The 15,311-nt window shown below is 43.5% G+C and overlaps 1 protein-coding gene across 4 annotated transcripts in view; it reads right to left on the reverse strand.

Moving 5' to 3' along the window:
* Nucleotides 1-2,768: 2,768 nt before the first annotated feature.
* The window catches only part of ube2h (ubiquitin-conjugating enzyme E2H (UBC8 homolog, yeast)), a 33,685-nt gene continuing 21,142 nt past the window's right edge, over nt 2,769-15,311 (reverse strand). Inside the window, exons 2-7 of one of the 4 annotated variants that reach the window (XM_045721362.2) lie at nt 11,701-11,777; nt 9,480-9,551; nt 9,235-9,274; nt 8,460-8,512; nt 6,039-6,167; nt 2,769-5,632 (exon numbers count right to left, since the gene is read on the reverse strand). In XM_045721362.2, the coding sequence (XP_045577318.1) occupies nt 5,508-5,632; nt 6,039-6,167; nt 8,460-8,512; nt 9,235-9,274; nt 9,480-9,551; nt 11,701-11,777 (496 nt within the window). In that variant the 3' untranslated portion in view covers nt 2,769-5,507. 4 annotated transcript variants of the gene reach the window in all.

Genomic DNA, 15,311 nt, shown 5'->3' on the forward strand with positions numbered 1-15,311 from the left:
AGAGAGTGAAACAGGGAGGTAGCGAGAGGGGTAGAGCAAGTGAGGGAGTAAAACAGCAAGTTAGCGAGAGAGTTTTGTTTTCCCTGTTGTACTTTAACTACTTGCACATCATTACAACACTGCATATAGACATATGAACCTTTGTAAGTGTAATGTTTACTGTTCATTTGTTATTGTTAATTTCACTTTCGTTTATGTTTCACTTGCTTTGGCAATGTAAACATACATTTCCCATGCCAATAAAGCCCTTAAATTGAATTGAAATTGAATTGAGAGAGAGGGACGGAGTGAAGGAGGAAGTGAAGGAGACACAGAGAGAAAGATAGGGAGATCTACTTTCAGGTCCCTGTGAGTTCTAGGGGCTCCATCCTCCCTAAAAAAAAAAAACTAAACAGTGAGACGGAAACGACATATGACACATTTTAATTCTGCTCCTCAGGATTCCCGTGTTCACATGAAAGCAGACAGAGATAGAAATCTGTAATCTATGTGAGTTTATATTTTTGGGTGGAGGAGATTAATAATGCTTTATAACGTAGAGTGTAGGTACAGCAGTGATAAGGAAAGCAAATGAGTGTAGCAGCGCCATCATCTGGGCTAATGTGGAACTGCAGAAGCTTTGGGGCTCAAGTGGCATCATGGCAGCTACAAACTACCCATCCCTTCACAGTAATGTACCTACCCTAACCATAGTGTGGTGGCTCAGATAGTCATTTTCACAACGGTGGCTGTGTAACCAGTTCACCACAGTACAGCTTGGCTCAGTACTGGTATATCAAGGTTCACCCAACTCCCATGCCCAGCATGAACTCTTTGTTAGCCCCTAGCAGAGACACTATGCGATGGTTGCTTGATCGTTCTGAAAGGATCTAGTTTCTGTAAGCACTAAAAGGCTGAAACTCCCTAGCCCTCATGAGAGTTTCTGCCATGTTGCTTACACTGATCCAGTTCTTTCATATCCATCTTCGAAGGTCCACCAATAGCTGTCTGGTTATCCACACTCCAAGCTGGTACATATTCAATAATGATAAGCTTAAGCTTTCTGCTCATTTATTCAACTTGTGAAATACAAATATATTTGGTTGCAGTCATTAACAGGTTTCAGCCACCTAGACCTGGCATACTAGCCTGAATCTCAGGATTCGCTGCACCCTGGCTGTTCATGTGGAAGTTAGAACAGTGGTCCACATTGTTCGGAGAGTTTGACACAAGTGCGTAGTGAGAGAGTGGACTGTAGTGAGAGAGTGGACTGTAGTGAGAGAGTGGACTGTAGTGAGAGAGTGGACTGTAGTGAGAGAGTGGACTGTAGTGAGAGAGTGGACTGTAGTGATTGAGTGGACTGTAGTGAGAGGCTGCCATCTAGCGGTAGTAAACAGTATGACAACCATTAAAGGTGTAAGGCAGGGCTCTAACTCTGGTTCATTACAGTTATCTAAAAACTGTACTTTGAGTCAAGGCAGATCAACTCAATAACCGTTCTTAAAGGACTAATAATTCTCTAAATTGAACTTTAAGCTGAAACCAACTGGTGTAGATAGGGTTAATGTGCATACATGTACACAGTTCACTACACCATGAGGGGGGAAAACTACTACTATACCCAAAAACATGTACTCTGGGAAGTGTTATAAATACTGGGCTAGATGAGGAAAATCCCCAAACTGAAAGACACTGACAGTTTATACACAGTTAATGTTTTATTAAAAAAAAGAACTTACAGTTTATTTATACACAACTATTTATGAGGTTATAATCCTGTAGACAGAGAGCAGTGGAGGCTGCCGGGAGGAGATATAGGAGGATGGGCTCATTGTAATGGCTGGAATGTTAGAAATGGAACAGAGTTGTGGTTTCCATGTTTTCGATACCGTTCCATTGATTCCATTCCAGCCATTACAATGAGCCCATCCTCCTATAGCTCCTCCCAGCAGCCTCCTCTGATAGAGAGCGTCTGTCTTGTGACAAGCATGCCCACTTCACAATGCAGAGTAAACGGAGAGGAGAAAATGTAGAAGAGAGAGAGGGGATGAGGGACGAGGGAAGAGGACTGAAATTCACGTAAGACCAAGGACAGATAAAAATAAAACACCCCTGACTTAAGTAGTAGACAGGTACCAAATAGAGTTCCTATAATGTTTTTTTGTTAAGCAATTTTCCATGTCGTGTGCCCAATGTCCCCTGTAGTGAAAGCAGTAGGACTGTGTGAGTGTGGTGCGTTCCACTCTGGAGAAGCACAAAGACAGAACGTGAGGTGCACATGATGAGTCGAGCCCCTCCACACCAGATGCATGCAAGACAAGTGCATGGGAGAGGTACTGTACAGTCAATACAGGGGTCAGGGGTGACGTCACGAAACAGGACTGGGGGGGGGGGATGGTGCAGATGGAAGCCAGGCCTCTACTTTCCCCTCTAATGTAATAGTCTGGACAGAAGCCACCAGCTGAGTCCCTCAGTACTGACTTCACTATGCACAAAGTGTGGTTGGGTGTGGGTGTGTGTGTGTGTGTAAGAGATTGGGTGTGTGTGCGTGGGGCTATGTACCACTATCTCTTAGTAACACTAACCTTTACTACAGTAATTGGTTTGGCCCCCTCCCACCTCGATATTACTTGGAACAGGTTGACTTGGGTCAGTGTTGATAGTGTGTTGGGGGAAATTAGATCTCACATTGGTACACCTATGGTCTAATGTATTTAAGAGAGCGAGGGGCTAAAAATCTAGTAGTGAAACTTTTTCACAATCTTTTCAAAAATAATTTCAAATCAAAGTTGCAACAGAAGCACACATGTTTATTGGAGATTTTTGGATTGTAAGAGTCATTGAGTCCTCGACTTGGGAATTAAAAACAAACAGAAAAACAAAGGTTAGAAATAGTCCTCTCATCATTGAATTAGTTTGGGGGGAATAAAAAGGAGTGAAAGAAAACAAAATGTTTACCATAGCAACAGACCACAGCTGAGTACATGTCGTCTTTGGATCGCCCCGTTTGTGGGAACATCGACACTTCTGCTTGAAAACCAAAACCATAGTTATAACAAGGACAACACAAGAGCACTCTCTTTAAAAATACCGAAATATCACATTTGCTCCCCTATGCAAGTGTCCAAAACACAAAATGGCCTCCATTGCCTTTCTCCACTTATTCTGATGGGACTTATTTTTCTTTCTTTTTCACTTTGGTACAATACTGCATAAATGTGAAAAAGGGAGAAAAAAACATCATTAAATCCAAACTGAATACTTAAAATAGAAAGAAAATTCAAGTTCTAATTCTCTTCAGCATGACACAATTTGGCTGAAGCCTAAGTACATACACCTTTGTTTTAACAGCGGTGCCCGTAAATGATTTGATTAAAAACGAGAAAGAAAAGCGAAGGTTTCAATATAGAGTGAATAAATATAGGCAGCTCAGGAAACGGCAGAAGCCAATTGCAAGGTACTCTGCTGCGTATCCTTGTGACATCATTCAGTTTTTGCAGGCTCCATTTGGCCTGTTAGGAAACATGGGAACCCCAAACCCACTTTCCTGTCTTATACCAGGCAATAGATTGGAACCCAATCCATATTTGACCATCTTTATCCAGGAGCCTTGAACAGTCAAGCTTTTAGGGAACACTGAAATTAAAAACAAAGAAAAACGTGGTCTCCCATCCAAACTCTATCCCAATGTGGCCTTGATCACACTGCGCAGTGTCTGATACTTTCAACAGGCCCAATGCTTTTGTTTTGCACAGACTATCATACATTCAGTCTAGTTTCTCCACCAGTCAATTCATTGCAATTGTCTGGAATCACTCTCACGTTGATCTGTACATCTCTGAAGGGGACCAGCAGGTATAGATCCATGGAATATCTGATGTAAACCCTACAATGGACATTACCTTCAAACTTAAAAATCAGCTATTGTTGTTTTACTTATCAGACAATTGCCTGAAACAAGCTAACTCTGAAATATACCCATATCTTTAGTTGAAGACACCGCCCAGTAAACTAACAATCGCTACATCAAGTCAAAAACACATATCATAGTTTAGCGCGAGCAATAGGCAAAGTTGGTCATTTCAACAATGTTAGCAAAAAAAGACCTGCAGATATCCCCCCTGCATTTTCCCCCATCTAAGAGTGAAGGGTAACCCAGGTAAATCACTAAGCCTTGTACACAACGCAACTCAATACTTCAGACAGTAGCCACACAAGCAGTACTACTTTAGTTGAGCCCTACACTAGCCTAGCGCAATACAGACCAACACAACGTCACTTCTGGATCATGCCCAAACTGTACAGAATGATGTCCCCCCCACCCAAAAAAATCCTGTCTTTGCCACCAAAATAAACAAGGTCCAAATCATCTAGGAGGGAGGAGTTTGTAGGAAATAAAACCTTGTGCTTTTCTTTTTTTACAAAAATGCTTCTTGCAATTTTTTTCTACACTCCTGTAACTTTTTTACAAAAACAGAGCGGAGGAGAATTTGTTAGGTGTCTGTGCTGTGGCCGGTGAGGTAAGGTCGGCCACTTCTACCTCACTTTCCAACACATCAGCGTTTAATCCCTCATTCTGGGCATTATTCACCCCTAACAAACTTCAGTGGATACACAATACCTATGGCGTTCCAGGAAGTGATGTACTTTTCTAAAGGGGTACAGGTAGTCTGACAGCCACACCAGCTCGGACAGGCTCAGAGAGATGTAAGCGCTTTGATTGACGCGCTGGCTCGGTTCATAAGGCTCTAATGAGAAAGGTGAAGTATCACTGTACAAGCTAGGTGCTGCACACACACACACACACACAATAGGCAGCTCCTAACCCCAGCCAAATGAAAAGCACAAATGAACACTAGAAAAACAACATTGGTGAAAGAAAATAGATATTGAAGCTGCAATTCCCCTCTTTCATATTACTTTAAAATACCCAATCACCTGTCTAGCAGGACAAGTCGACAGCCAACGCCGGCAGGGTGATGTATCCAATTCAAATCCAACTTTACCATTCAAACAAAAATCAAATCCAGACAGGTACGAATTCGGCTGAAGACCTGGACCATAATTGCCATGACGATGAATATGAGCTAACTCTCTAGTTCCTCTTCAACACATTCATGAGATAAAGAGAAGGGAAATCCCCTGGTGCCCACCTCCCACTCAGCCCAGCCTATAGAGCTAGTCTCCATTTTGTCCGGTAGTTGGTGCAGTGAGGGTAAGGCCGAAGGTCACCGGGTCAAAGGGGACATTCCAACTACCGGTGGAATGTGGGGACTGCTACCGCTAAGTCCAACGCACCTTTACAGGGATTGAAGGAGGAGAAAGCGACTGGGACATGGCAAAAACACAAAGCGGGTGGTGTGTGATATACGCCGAGGCTTGATATCCACAAAAATCCTTGTTTTAGCAATAATAATAATAATAATAATACAATTTAAAAAAATCAACTTATATGAATATGATGTCTGCTTTCTCATGGTTAGGAAATCATACAGTCTGTGGTTTTAAAGGGGAGTTGTCTCCCATCACTACAACTCCATATCCTGGGCTTCGTCTTCAGAGAAATCCGACATGGAGCTTTCCGATGAGGAGTCGCCCTGGCCCTCCTCCTGCTCCTTGAGAGCCTCCTCTGTTGCATATTTCTGGATGTACTCTGTGGAGAGCAAGGCAGCAGGGTCAGTAAGACTCAAACTCGTTGGCTAAGAGCTCCGAGCCAGGGAGCAAACAGGCGTTTTAAACAGGGAACAAAGCATCAGCCAGGAGTGACAGACAAGACACACTTTACTATATCAAATCTGAACAAAAGGGTAGACTATGGCTTAAGGCAGGGGTATCTACTTCACATGATCAAATAGTAATAATAAAAATAATGCACAAACATAACAAAAATGTAGCTGCTGTATGTCAAAGTATATTATTGACCAACAGTATTAATTTCATTAGTGAGCCTCCTGATTCTACATGGACCCATTACGCGACGTTTGAAATGAACATCTGCACTTTGAATTCCCTTGAGACAGACAACACTGAGAAAGCAAGGCGTAGGGAGAGAAGCGTACCTTTGATTTTCTGTTTGTACTCCTCTGGTCGGTGGAGGTACATGGCGGCTGCGTCTCCGTTCAGCGGGTCGATGGGGTTGGGGTATGCCAGCAGCTGAGGCAGGAACGACTCAAAGATATTGGTGAGATCTGTGGGAGTGGACGAGAGAGGCAGTGAGAGACAGAACAGAATGTTATCGATAAAACAGGGCACAATGAACATACATATGACTTGCTAAATACAATTAAAGCATTCTTTAAAAAAATAATTTCTGACATAACTGGATAGGTGATGGTTATGTAATAGAACCCTTGCTTACACCTACCCAATCATTTTAGCATTGGGCTTCTATGTAGAAATAAAATAAAAATCATCCTGCCAGAGGAAGGACCTTCCACTAGACATGCAGAGACAAAGCAAGGCCTGCAACTGTAAGAAAATTAGCACTCAACGGAAAATGGGCAATGCTGCAGATGTCTACTGGGTGCAATGATTTATATATACACACTAGATGACCCTTAGGGGGTACTGTTTCGAAGCCACCACACCTCCATCTTGGAACTCCCCCACCATTGGAAGATATAGAAATGCATTTATTAATGTCTACATTTGTTTTTACCACATTTACTCTATTACAGACTTAATTATATTATGTGAGCTAAACATAATAAAAATATATATTTTTTCCTTTAAAGCATATATATTTTTTTGACTATTAATATTATTGTCCCCACGACAACAACAAAATACATGTAATCTTGTCCTTGAAACATTTAATATAAATACTGTAGAATTCCACTCATTCTTACGGAGGACTGCTCCTACTGGGGAGTGCCAATATGGCTGACCGGTGGCTTCAAAGCCTCTCAATGGCCAATACACAGCATCAGCAATCCAGGGTTTATATACATTGACTGGGTGTAAAAGTACAAATATAACGAGAAAATACATTACTGGGTAAAACTGTAGACTGACTGTAACCCAGTGTATGTTCCCTACCCACAATCAGGACCTAGGCCTAGAGTAGACAACGCTTCATTGATTGGCTTGTTTTTGTCCCAAGCCCTCCACTACAGTTCTGGAAATCTAATTTGTTAGAGCTCTCAAAGTCCATTACACTGCTGGAAGTCCACACAAAGCCCACAATAGCCAAATCAAACATATTAGCTCATCAACTTGAGTGACTCATCTCGAACAACAAAGCCGCGGTCCAAAACACACAGAACGAACCCTGCGTGGAATGAACCAGGAGGCTTCAGAACTTCAATAATCTTCTGATAACAAATCCATTCCATATTGATTAGTCTCTAAAAACCTTCAGTTTCTATTTATTTATTTATTTTATTTCACCTTTATTTAACCAGGTAGGCAAGTTGAGAACAAGTTCTCATTTACAATTGCGACCTGGCCAAGATAAAGCAAAGCAGTTTGACACATACAACAACACAGAGTTACACATGGAGTAAAACAAACATGCAGTCAACAATACAGTAGAAAAATAAGTCTATATACAATGTGAGCAAATGAGGTGAGATAAGGGAGGTAAAGGCAAAAAAGGCCATGGTGGCAAAGTAAATACAATATAGCAAGTAAAACACTGGAATGGTAGATTTGTTATTTGAAGAAAGTTCAAATTTAAAATATAAATAATATGGTGCAAAGGAGCAAAATAAATAAATAAAATAAATAAATACAGTAGGGGGAAGAGGTAGTAGTTTGGGCTAAATTATAGATGGGCTATGTACAGGTGCAGTAATCTGTGAGCTGCTCTGACAGCTGGTGCTTAAAGCTAGTGAGGGAGATAAGTGTTTCCAGTTTCAGAGATTTTTGTAGTTCGTTCCAGTCATTGGCAGCAGAGAACTGGAAGGAGAGACGACCAAAGGAGGAGTTGGCTTTAGGGGTGACCAGCAGTGTCGGCTGGTTTTTGGTTTCTCCTTTCAGTTAAGACCTAGACAACCAGGTGAGGGGAGTTCCTTACTAATTAGTGACCTTAAATCATCAATCAAGTACAAAGATGGGGTGAAAAAACCTGCAGACTGAGAAACTGGTCATTATTACTGAGGAATTCATTGCGATATGAAGGGGGGACAGACAGACAACCAGTGCGGTTTTGTTCTCTCAGCTGAAGAGTTGTTTATTATTAGTGTCAGGAGAAGCAGCTAGGCTGTCTGTTTTCTGACTTTGCTGGCTCAGGGTATTACCTTGTTAGCCTTCTAGCACCAGTAAGAGGATTACAGGAGAACTGACCGCGCTGCGCTCCTACATGAAGCCACAACCAACACTTTTTACACTTGTTTCTCCAGTGACGCCAGCGGTCATGGTTTTGTTTTGTTTTACACTGGACAGGGGAGCCGTGGCCCATGTGCCCGTGTCTCACATACGCATAGACAAACACACACACACACCTCCAAAACATCCAAGCTCTGAGCCACCCCACTCACCGTAAAGGGCTGTCCACGTCTGGTTGATGACATCTAAACACACTGTTCCTGACCTGGAGATGAGAGGAGAAGAGAGGGGGTTAAGGAGGAGGCTCTCTTAGACACTTCCTCTCTACACAACATGAGGAGCGCCCCAAAGTGACGTTGGTGGCAGAGGGGAATACATTCCTTAAAAATGACCCACTGAAATGCTCGAGGCAGTGTTTTCATCATGACTGTTTTGATGTTTTGTATTCACGTCAGATTATTATGGTCAGTTAACGTAGAGGATCAGACTGTTGTTCTGTGCTTTAGATCCTCCAATGACCCCTCTCACCATTTGGGAGACAAGCCAAACAACCCACTGATGTCCTTGAATGGAAATTCAATGAAATTGAATTATATTACGCTACAGGTCCTTAGAGATGGGTATGCAGGTGGGGTCATCACTAGACGCTTGCGCAAGCTCATTAGCTATTCATCCTTATTTACGGGTTAGGGTCAAAAGGTCAGGGCCAGGGTTAAGGTCAGAGTTAAGGTCAGGGCCAGGGTTAAGGTCAGGGCCAGGGTTAAGGTCAGGGCCAGGGTTAAGGTCAGGGCCAGGGTTAAGGTCAGGGCCAGGGTTAAGGTCAGGGCCAGGGTTAAGGTCAGAGCTGGTGGTTTAAGATGGATGTGGTTAGAAAAGCTCCCTGCTGCCATTGGTTCCAGCAACACAAGACAAGGTGATGAGTCTCATGAGAGAGCACCCTCTACTATTTCAGTGTTCCTTTGAAATCAGAAGTCGTGATCAACTTACGCTTCATCGATGTTGGGATGGAAGATTTTATTCATGAATCCTGCAAGCGAAAGAGAAAAACAATACGTAAGTCAAGTATAGATGTTACGGGTTACTTCTAGTAAGAGGGAGCCGTACTACAATGGCTGACCCTGTAAAACTGCACCTATCCCGTGTTTGTGACAATAACAACACATATCTATATATTTTTTGTGTGTGTGTCAACTGAGAAATGAACCCCCACCGGCTCAATGCCTTCCCCCTACCTATTGATGGGGATTTGAAAGGGTATTTGTCCGGTAGATCTACTCGCACCTTCCATACGCCCCCCTCATACGCTGCTGGATGGGAGGAGACACAGAGAGAGAAGGGAGATAACAGACATGCTACAAGAAAAGATCACATATGCACATCCAGTGTCTTTGAGCAGCTACTGGACATCAAAACGGTAAAAAGTAGAATTAGAGACTCCGCAGGTCGCAATCTAGACCTACAAGACTCCGCAGGTCGCAATCTAGACCTACGAGACTCCGCAGGTCGCAATCTAGACCTACGAGACTCCGCAGGTCGCAATCTAGACCTACGAGACTCCGCAGGTCGCAATCTAGACCTACGAGACTCCGCAGGTCGCAATCTAGACCTACGAGACTCCGCAGGTCGCAATCTAGACCTACGAGACTCCGCAGGTCGCAATCTAGACCTACGAGACTCCGCAGGTCGCAATCTAGACCTACGAGACTCCGCAGGTCGCAATCTAGACCTACGAGACTCCGCAGGTCGCAATCTAGACCTACGAGACTCTGCAGGTCGCAATCTAGACCTACGAGACTCTATGCTGCCATGTGGTTGATTGGTGACCAACATTTTCACCAATAAACCACATTAGGAACATAGATTGCGATGTGCGGTGCCTTTTCTCCATGCATGTACATAGACATGTAGGATTCAGTCCTAGGTTCACAGTATCTGGTATTTAAATTTTTTTTTTTTTAAACTTGGTGTATTTGAGTATTTTCAAATGCACAGCCCAAAACAAGTACTTTTGAGTATTTGAATGGTTATTTGTAAAAAAACAAACATAGTTGACAGCATTTTCAAATACATGTGAGTGTATTTGAGTATATCAACTACTTTCCAAGTGTATTTCCAAATACATTAAAATATTCAACAACAATAAGATATGTGAATACTTTGAATGCATGTGAAAGTAAGATCTGAAATAGTACCTCAACCCAGGTTTGGTAGGCTTATATACTAATGACATCACTGAGGGAGATACTTAATATGAGTACAGGGATTACAGCAGAGAGACTGAACCATAGAAACCCTATGGACTTGACACTGCAAGGCTGTAGCCCTTCACAATGGTCAGAGGAGCAGTCTTCTCTCTCCACACCACTGACGACAACAGTCTTCTCTCTCCACACCACTGACGACAACAGTCTTCTCTCTCCACACCACTGACAACAGTCTTCTCTCTCCACACCACTGACAACAGTCTTCTCTCTCCACACCACTGACAACAGTCTTCTCTCTCCACACCACTGACAACAGTCTTCTCTCTCCACACCACTGACAACAGTCTTCTCTCTCCACACCACTGACATCAACAGTCAGAGGAACAGTCTTCTCCACACCACTGACATAAACAGGCAGCGTGGAGGTAAAATGAGCGAGCGTTGATTTTCCTTTGAGTCTACACAGTAATGTATTTTAGCCATAGGCAGCGAAGAGCTCTTTACTTCCAGATCAATCTCCATAATATAAAGATATCCCATGACTGGGTCCCAATGGAGAGGGCTTGTGTGTGTGTCATGAACTACCAGAATACCTGGTGGGGAACCAGAGGGTCGTGCCGAACTGGAACGGGACAGCACATGCATACACACACAGAAAACACACTAGTGTACACACCCCAAAGAGTCATTTCCCAGATTGCTGTTGTCTGCATCATAACCACACACACAAACTTCCTCTATTGCTGTGCAATCAGGGGAGGGTTTGGTGCTACAGACGTTGTGAAAAACATGGTGAGAAGCATCTCCACCTACACCTTCTGTACAGGCCACGTTCCAATCCATTTTACACACTGCCCTCGAACTTCACTCAGCATTCAGACCAGGAGGCGGACATTCCTGTGGTAGCTGACCTGAGGGCTTCAGTCCAACAGGACCATCATAACTGAATCTCTGTTGTGGTACTCTTATGAGTAAACTTCAGACATGATAGTGATTCATGACATGAACAAATACTTGAAACCTGTGATAGTTAGTGGTTTTTCACTTCAAAGTCAACGTTTGTCAGACGCTTTCAGACCACAAAGTGGTTAAAGTCCGCGATTAATGTTAATGAACTAGGCGATCACTTTAACGATGGAGAATGTCTGAAGTTATTTGATTAGGGGCGGGACTTCAAAATGGCATCTTGACCAAAAGGCAGTTAATAGGTAAATAGGACAGAAACATTTCCATAATATAAGACACTTACTTCCTTGTTGTCCATAAAACTTCACTACAAATTCATTGAGTCCGCTGAGGATCGTGACTTCGTGCTTGCTCTCAATGCTGTGTTGGAGGAGGTTAAGGATAAATGGACACTGGATTTGAATGACAAAACAACCTGAAATGCTAGCGGAGGTGGCTGCAGCTAAATAAATAATACAATCTGTCATTTCTCTTTGTTTTGGGTCACACAAATGTTCCAACTCATTAATATGATAATGCACCTGCTGATGGGGAAACGCCTTCTCTGTGGAATGTCACCACAAGCTTCCTCACAAGGGAGTTGAGGAGAAAACACTATAAACGGGTTGGTCGTTTAGCAACAAAACTGACACGTGCACAACTATGGGCCAAAACTGACACGTGCGCAACTATGGGCCAAAACTGACACGTGCGCAACTATGGGCCAAAACTGAGGGGTTGCTGACAACATATTTGGGGCGGCAGGTAGCCTAGTGGTTAGAGCGTTGGACTAGTAACCGAAAGGTTGCTGGATCGAATCCCTGAGCTGACAAGGTAAACATCTGTCGTTCTGCCCCTGAACAAGGCAGTTAACCCACTGTTCCCCGGTAGGCCGTCATCGTAAATAAGAATTTGTTCTTAACTGACTTGCATGGTTAAATAAAATAAATATTTAGTCTCCATTGTTTATTGAAAACAAATACATCTGCAAAATGAGCACTTTTTGTCTCTCCAACACTTTGTTACAGTTGGTTTGCTAACTAGAGAATTTTAGCCATATTAGCGTAAAGGTGACATACAAGACATGATATCAAGAACAACATGGAACGAGCTGAAACGAGCCACCTACGATTCTCTGCTCAGCAATTTCTTGTCATTGTAGCTAGCTATTTGACCATCCAAAACCATACCACAGCCCCCCCCCCCCCCATTTAAGCGTGTGCATCATTGTCAGCTAACCAGACCTCTCTCTCCTCCGTCTCTCCCGCGCTTTCCTCGACTACCCTCTGATCTGTCAGTACGTCTATGAAATCAACGTCAACAATTAGCTGGATTATTACGCTTCCTTCATATCCACACACGTGCGTGCCATGCCACCCACACACCTCTGCTGATCCAGACGTGTTGCCCATCCACTCAAACAGATAATAGCACCCCCACCCCCTCTTATTATCTCTAGTGTCACCATTCTCCAGGAAAGGGAGCCCAAACACCAGGGCCATCAGATCAGACTCCAGTTTTCAAAACACACACACCCCCTCACTAGTCAACATGATACAGTACAGACAGGAAAAGACAGTAAGACCCAGAGACAACTGGTTTTACCACACTGCTACTGTTGTCAACCTGGCCTTTTACCACACTGCTACTGTTGTCAACCTGGCCTTTTACCACACTGCTACTGTTGTCAACCTGGCCTTTTACCACACTGCTACTGTTGTCAACCTGGCCTTTTACCACACTGCTACTGTTGTCAACCTGGCCTTTTACCACACTGCTACTGTTGTCAACCTGGCCTTTTACCACACTGCTACTGTTGTCAACCTGGCCTTTTACCACACTGCTACTGTTGTCAACCTGGCCTTTTACCACACTGCTACTGTTGTCAACCTGGCCTTTTACCACACTGCTACTGTTGTCAACCTGGCCTTTTACCACACTGCTACTGTTGTCAACCTGGCCTTTTACCACACTGCTACTGTTGTCAACCTGGCCTTTTACCACACTGCTACTGTTGTCAACCTGGCCTTTTACCACACTGCTACTGTTGTCAACCTGGCCTTTTACCACACTGCTACTGTTGTCAACCTTGCCTTTTACCACACTGCTACTGTTGTCAACCTGGCCTTTTACCACACTGCTACTGTTGTCAACCTGGCCTTTTACCACACTGCTACTGTTGTCAACCTGGCCTTTTACCACACTGCTACTGTTGTCAACCTGGCCTTTTACCACACTGCTACTGTTGTCAACCTGGCCTTTTACCACACTGCTACTGTTGTCAACCTGGCCTTTTACCACACTGCTACTGTTGTCAACCTGGCCTTTTACCACACTGCTACTGTTGTCAACCTGGCCTTTTACCACACTGCTACTGTTCTCATCTGGGGGCTGGGAGCAGTATACAGCACACACACACTTTTTTAAAACCTTTATTTAACTAGGCAAGTCAGTTAAGAACAAATTGTTATTGACAATGACAGCCTAGGAACAGAACGACAGATTTTTACCTTGTCAGCTCAGGGATTCGATCTAGCAACCTTTCGTTTACTGGCCCAACACTAACCACTAGGCTGCATGCCGCCCCATAAGTCAAGCTCTGCAGATCTACAACACGTTTCAATAGAGTGAGAATCAAATGCTTTCAACAATTGGTGTTCTGTTGCTTTGTGTGGCGTTGTCTTTTACCTGTTATGTAAAGGGGTTATGAGATTGGCCAATCTCTAGCCTGGTCCATAATCTGTATCTTTAGCCAACAGTCCTGGTGCTATTGTTGTCCTGCCATACATGACATGTTGAACAACACTCCTGGTGCTATTGTTGTCCTGCCATACATGACATGTTGAACAACACTCCTGGTGCTATTGTTGTCCTGCCATACATGACATGTTGAACAACACTCCTGGTGCTATTGTTGTCCTGCCATACATGACATGTTGAACAACAGTCCTGGTGCTATTGTTGTCCTGCCATACATGACATGTTGAACAACAGTCCTGGTGCTATTGTTGTCCTGCCATACATGACATGTTGAACAACAGTCCTGGTGCTATTGTTGTCCTGCCATACATGACATGTTGAACAACAGTCCTGGTGCTATTGTTGTCCTGCCATACATGACATGTTGAACAACACTCCTGGTGCTATTGTTGTCCTGCCATACATGACATGTTGAACAACAGTCCTGGTGCTATTGTTGTCCTGCCATACATGACATGTTGAACAACAGTCCTGGTGCTATTGTTGTCCTGCCATACATGACATGTTGAACAACAGTCCTGGTGCTATTGTTGCCCTGCCATACATGACATGTTGAACAACAGTCCTGGTGCTATTGTTGCCCTGCCATACATGACATGTTGAACAACAGTCCTGGTGCTATTGTTGTCCTGCCATACATGACATGTTGAACAACAGTCCTGGTGCTATTGTTGTCCTGCCATACATGACATGTTGAACAACAGTCAGAGCCGGTGGCTGAATCAAGAGTGGCACATACAGATCTGGGACTAGGTTTGTGTTTCTCATGTGTTTGACTCCCTCATCTGGAGTGTGACGCCCATTTAAATCCTATACCAAAGAGACGTTGGATAATCTGCCAGTCTTCAGGTGGATCTCTCCTCTTCTGGCCATTTAATGCCCACGACTCCAGATACACCAAGTTAATTACAGTAATCACTGAGGATTTCATCCCAAATGGCACCCTATTCCATATATAGTGCACCACTTGGTCAAAAGTAGTGTATTACTTGGTCAAAAGTAGTGTACTACTTGGTCAAAAGTAGTGTACTACTTGGTCAAAAGTAGTGTACCATGTAGGGGATATGGTTCCCCCTACCCCTTAGCACAACCGGTTAAGAAAAGGATATCCCCCATCTCAGGTTACCACTCAGTACAGCATGGGGTCATGTTATC

The sequence above is a fragment of the Salmo salar genome, chromosome 07 (assembly GCF_965601325.2).
Source record: "Salmo salar chromosome 07, fSalSal1, whole genome shotgun sequence".
Taxonomy (NCBI): Eukaryota; Metazoa; Chordata; class Actinopteri; order Salmoniformes; family Salmonidae; genus Salmo; species Salmo salar.